The sequence below is a fragment of the Centruroides vittatus genome, unplaced genomic scaffold, assembly GCF_030686945.1.
Source record: "Centruroides vittatus isolate TY-2023 unplaced genomic scaffold, ASM3068694v2 contig_1078, whole genome shotgun sequence".
Classification (NCBI taxonomy): domain Eukaryota; kingdom Metazoa; phylum Arthropoda; class Arachnida; order Scorpiones; family Buthidae; genus Centruroides; species Centruroides vittatus.
This window is the reverse complement of record NW_027120693.1, coordinates 17,093-23,228: the sequence shown is the minus strand read 5'-3', so window position 1 is coordinate 23,228 and position 6,136 is coordinate 17,093. Positions and strand designations below refer to the sequence as shown.

Here is a 6,136-nt window from a genome sequence, read left to right as displayed (position 1 = left end):
TTCTGATAAATTTATAAAAATTTAATTTAGTCCAACAGAATATTATCAATAGGAAATGTAACAAACTAGTTGTCATGGTAACGTAACCTGCAAACGTTGCAGTTTGGTTCATTTTAAATTGGAGGGGGTGACCAGATTTAAAATATTAAAATAAATTATAATAAATAGCTTTTATGGCCGTTTTATTTTTTAATTAACGACAAATTGATATTAATTAATTAATATTTTAAAAATTTATTACCTGAAAAAACTACCAAATAAATTAATAATATTAATAAAGTAGTGGAATATAATTTTGTTTATTTTTTATAACAAAATATCAATTTTTAACTATTTTTTTAAAAAATAATTTTAATATAATATTCATCAGTAGATACCGCTACCATTAAAATAGTGGACTGTTCCTAAGATGAGAGATGGTTGGGGAAACATTGAATCATAAAAGGAAGGAAGAGTCCATTTTGGTTTCATTTCCTGACAAACTGACATTGGAGAAAGAGAGAAAAGATGTTACAGGAAGTGGGAGTGATTTTAATTTTAGATTAGAATAATTTCGTGAGTTTAAATGTAAATAAAAATCTTCAGCTCGTGTATTATTTTCCAAAAGGTGAAAATAATATCGAGGGAAGTCGCACCGTCATTCCATTACCATATTTAACTAATTCCCTATTTGGTAATGGTGATAGGCTAACACTGTATGTTTTTTTATATTCAATATAAAAAAATCACAGATAGAAGCACTGAAAAGTAATTATATTCTGTTTTTTTTCTCACTATGCCATTTTTACTTTCTATCAAATATCGGAATTTAAATGAGCTGGTATTCAAAAATAATGAATTAAAGAGTTTTTTGAGTGATTTTATTATTTAAAAATTAAAAAACTAATAAAAATAAAAATTAAGTATGAAGTGTATATTTAATTTTAGAATATTCTGAGAGTTTATTGTGATTAAAAAAAAAAACGGTTGTACAGCATCTCGCGCCATCTTGAATTTTGTACGCTCCCTTTTTATGGGGTTGGAGGGGGATGGATACGAAGAAATTTTCCATATTTATACTACAGACAAAAAACTTTTAGTCCTGAATCATTTGTAAATAAACATAAAAATCTTTAAAAAACACTTAAAATGCTTTTTACAATATAGAGAACACAGTATACAGTAAACTAAGTAGGAACCGAACAAACAAAAGTACACTACAAAAGTACAATACACTGTTTTATTTAATTTTTTAAGATTCTTCCCAAACGGGGGTTAAAACCCGAAAACTCCTGCTTGCACGGCCGCAATCGATGAGACTAACAAAGAAACTGTATCCGACGTACATATTGAATAATTAGGAGCAGCGCTCAAAAAACTCAACTAGTATAAGTTCGGTGAACCACCAAGGTGAACGGTGTGAGGTCAGGTAGATCAATGACCATGGACTTAACCGAAGTGATGACAAAGATGAGCTAGGTCGATGTAAGGTCAAATAGGGACAAATCAAGGAGAAAATGTAGTCGGTGAAGGCCAACCTACGAACGTTGAAGGACGGACAAGGGCAAGGTTGTGTCTATGACCGCATAGGGGCGATGACATTAAAAGTTTACAGCGAGGACCTATAACGTTATTGCATGGTTTTTACAAGTTGCAGACACGTTCCGGGCGTTGTTTTAAAGTGTTTTTAGCGTCTTCGTCTCGAATGACGTCGAGTCCGAAACGCAATATATTCAAGATAAGAAGAGGACGTTCTCGAATAATTCTTTCAATGAAAGGATCGAATTAAATGCAATCGTTTCCGGTGGATTCCAAAAAATATTCGCATTTGCCCAATACCAAAACAAAGAAAGTCATTCACCGCAACCCCATCTTTGTCAACAAATTCGACCTTGACCTCAACCCGAACGCGGAGCGCAATGAAAGGAACAGGAAAAATGACGAAATTATCTCGGAGCTTTTCTGGATCATTGCCAATATGAACGCCGCTGAGCCACGTCATCTTCCGCGTCACGTGGTATACCACATTTGCATATTTTACAGCTTATTATTATTTATAAAAATTAAACAAATAATAATAATATTATTATTATCATTTAAAATTTACCAGCACTTTGCAGCGAATTTAAATATTTACTTTGGCTGTCTGGACGTTGGCCAAATTAATACAACTTAATCTTTCTGTATCCTTCAGTTAAGAATGATATATCTGATCTCATCGCATCCTTGGTGGAACCAAGGACAACTGACAAGTACCAATAAAGCTCGATACGCGACGAAGGTCGCCGACGCCTCTTCTCCTTGTATCCAGTTTGATAAATGATGACAGTATTTAAAAACGGACGACGAGTCCATTCAGCACGCTAAAACTGGAATATATATATGTATATATGTTACTGTGAAAGACCGATATCTGGCAAATGTCGAGATGCTCCGGTGAATGTCAGCATTCACATAGTTGTTTCGTGTATGTACGAAATATTTGCTAAATATCATTATTTCTCACTTACACCGGCAAATTCAGCATGCACTGATGGTGAATGTTGAATAAAAGTATTTTTATTAGGTTAAGACAAAAATGCAACTTTTTAATATGTCAAAATAGGAGAAAGCTTAAGTAACAGCACATGTAAATAAACTGTTGAACCTAAAACAAACAGTACATTCTTAATCAGAAAAGAAAAATAATACCAATAACAAAGTTACACATATATTACGTTATTAACGTTATACAATCTTATTTATTGCAACAATTTAAACTGTTATGACACTTTGAATTGCACAAGAGTCCCTTGCTTTTACAACTGCATTTAGTCGTGGAACACTTCTTTTTGCATTGACAACGTGTATAGCCTCGCCCTCCGCTTTTCGAATTAGCTGCAGCTGCTTCCCTCAGCGGCATTTCTTGACAAAAAATCTCATGTATGGAAAGTAAATTTTCTTTACGAATTACAAATTGATTGCGGGTATAAAGCTGCTCGAGGATACCCTTTTTGTTTGCTAATTTATAAAAGTTGGAGTCTTCTATTCCAACAACAATGCCCAACACATTTCGGCATTAGTACGGCCACGGTCGACATCAGGGACTTGTATTTGTACGGTATCACCTATTTGAGCAGGTGGAAATTTTCTTTTTGAGGTTCGTAACATTTTCGTTGCTTACGGTAGAAGATTCTCGCTTTAGAGTAGAAGATTTCGTGGCCGCTCTTTTTATAGAAATAAATTCGTGTTGTTCAGTCAGGGCTTGATATGAAGACGTGGTGGGTTGCAGCTCCTGTTCAATATTTTCCTTTGGAATATAGTATTCGTTATGGCCACTGCTCAAATTTTCTTCAAAAGTATTAACATTATCTTCGGTTTCAATATTTGCAATTTGTTCGCCAGGCAAAGATGACGATGCTATGCCTCTTTTTGGTTTAACGCCAAACATGGCTTCATAAGGACTTTGGCGTATTCCTTCGTCATATGTAGTGTTCTTGGCAAATTGAACAAAGGGCAAACCGTCTGACCATTTATTTGTATCGTTATCGTTCATCCATGCAGTTAACATATTCTGTATATCCCGATTGGCCCTTTCAACTGAGCCTTGTGTTTGACTGTGACGAGGCTTTCCATGAACTATCTTAACATCTTTCCACATAGCGCATAGTTCGGATATGACTCGATTACAGAATTCCCTACCATTATCTGATTGCAATATAGCTGGGGGACCAAATGTTAAAAATATATGAAGAAGGTGATACGCTACTTCTTCAGCTGTCTTAGTTTTCAATGGTCGTAGCTGGACAAATTTCGTTAAATGATCCTTGTACACCATTACGAACTTATATTCGCCATCCCTATGTGACTGCAGGTCTATCAGATCGACTTGACATCTTGAGTTTAACTCCGAACTGACCATTGGTTTCACAACAATACCTTTTTTAGGTGCACTATGTTTAATTTGACATTGTTTACATAAATTTAAATACAACATTACAACTTCATATGTAATATTTTTGTATTTAACTTGCAATTCTTTAAGCATGCGTGTTCTTCCTCCGTGGCCTGTTCTGGTGTGAGTTTCAGATAGTATACTGAACAATTTATCATTGGTAACATAATACTGTATATTTGTTTCTCCTGGTTTTAATGGTACAATTAATCTCTCTTCATCTTTAATTTTTAAAACGTCAAAACGTTTTAATCGTCTGTAATCCAAAGGTGTGCTGCACTTAGTTTTAGCAGAAATAACTTCAGAAAGTATTTTAGAGTACTTTTCTTGAGAAAAATAAAAACAATTGTCTTCTCGTTTACTTGCAATTAAGGCACGTAACTTTTCAAAAAAAAAGTTCACGGTTCACTGCAGTATCCATTCAATATAAATTAGGGTATCGGAATAAAAAAAAAATTTAAGAAAACGTTGTCCGCACTAGCAAACCTTACATAAGACTGACAAGCAGCAGTGTTCCAGAGTATACAAATAGATGCCACGTGATTTCAATGGCGGCAGAACAAAGGATTTGGCGACAAACTGTCGCCTCTCTGTCGACCTCCCCCAAATCTTATCTGTGCTTGTCAACATACACCGGCGATTGTTTGAATGTATAATAATATAACCAAATATTCGGTCTCTCGCCGACGTATTTTGTATGTGTCGACATTCACCGGAGAATATCGACATTCTCTTATTTCGGTCTTTCACGGTGACGTATATTTATAAAATCGATTCCGTCCGGCAGGGGGAGAACTGGTTATTTCGCCCCTGCCGGACGCGATTGACTTAAAAAACAAAAGAAAAGTGCGTGAATTACGAATATTAAAATATAATGCTTTGTATCTATTTATACACGTTTCGTGTGTAGTGTAGTGTAGTTTTGATAAGTAGCGATACCACTCTGTGACGTCACCGGTGCCCTTGAATGTATTAAAACAGTTTCATTGTTTTCTTGGGTACACGGTCAGGTGTCCTTACACCTGAACACTCCACGCGAATTTCCTGCTACGAAAGGTGTATTTTAAATATGTTTGTATTTAAATGATTAAAGCGGTAAACATTATCGATTTTAATCGATCTACGTTTTATCTGGATGCGTGTGTGTGTGGCCTTTCTTCCTTGACCCATTGTCCTATTTTCCTGACATCAATTACCTTGTTAAAGAGTGGTCTCGGTCCAAGGTTTTCGCCACCGTTGACAATGGCACGATTTAGTTTTTGTTCCATTATTGCAATCTAGCACGGATGGCTCGAATATCATTATGCCACGGGGGTTTTAAATGGATGTTATCCTCTGGCCGAGGTTTTGTAATAGGAGGAGATAAATTGAATTTAATTCACATTTAATGATGTTAGCAAACGGAAAAGTTATAATTTGATGGCGTGTAATGTCATTTTAATCGCTTGTTAGCATATATTTAGATGTAAATTAAGGGTTGGAACAGGTTACGGGCGAAATTTTAAATATAAAAACGCATGGAACGATAATTATATGAATAAATGGTCGAACACATGTATTTTATAAATAAATATAAGTTAACAGATTACGATATGTGCATCGGTGGTTCAGTGGTAGAATGCTCGCCTGCCACGCGGGCGGCCCGGGTTCGATTCCCGGCCGATGCAATCATTTTTTTTAATTAATAATTTTAATTTTCTTTATTCAGTTGTTTAGTTTAAAACATTTTAAATATTTAAAAAATATATTAATTTTTTAAATTTTATTTTTCGCGATACAACGAAGTAATTTGTACAATATTTCGAAATGATGAGGCTCACTTATCCATTTCTTTGTCGAAGAAAGGTTTTCGAATTCAAGGTTATGTATTTAAATTACACGATTATAAACAATGATTTATGCTGCTCATAATCATAAGTAATTCTAGAATGTTGGCGTTATGTAGATGTAAATAGCCCAATGCAATTTTTCCGAAAGGACTTTTGATCTTACGCTTGACGAAGGACGAGCTGACAGGCGATGTGCCAAAGATGTGTACGTGTAGATGACCTCACATATTTTGTAGCTTAAATGAGAAGAATAAAGTAAGAGGAGGAAGAAAAAAATAAAATAACAAATAAAGAAAAAAAATTCTCGAAAGACGATATCGATTGCCTCTTCCATCTTACTACATTTGAATTTATCGATCGAATGCGATTGGTTCGATTGAGATAAAGTACAGAA

The 6,136-nt window shown here is 34.7% G+C and overlaps 1 protein-coding gene and 1 non-coding gene across 2 annotated transcripts; one reads left to right on the top strand and one right to left on the bottom strand.

The window, feature by feature from the left end:
- Positions 1-3,082: 3,082 nt before the first annotated feature.
- On the bottom strand, positions 3,083-5,181 carry LOC136974262 (KRAB-A domain-containing protein 2-like). The gene is made up of 2 exons (XM_067269103.1): positions 5,110-5,181; positions 3,083-4,294 (listed from the first exon to the last, which is right to left on the bottom strand). The coding sequence occupies exons 1-2, from the start codon at positions 5,179-5,181 to the stop codon at positions 3,083-3,085; spliced, it is 1,284 nt and encodes a 427-aa protein (XP_067125204.1).
- A 328-nt stretch (positions 5,182-5,509) lies between these two features.
- TRNAG-GCC (transfer RNA glycine (anticodon GCC)) lies at positions 5,510-5,580 on the top strand. The gene has a single exon. It is a non-coding gene; the product is annotated as a tRNA-Gly (tRNA).
- The last annotated feature ends 556 nt before the right edge of the window (positions 5,581-6,136 follow it).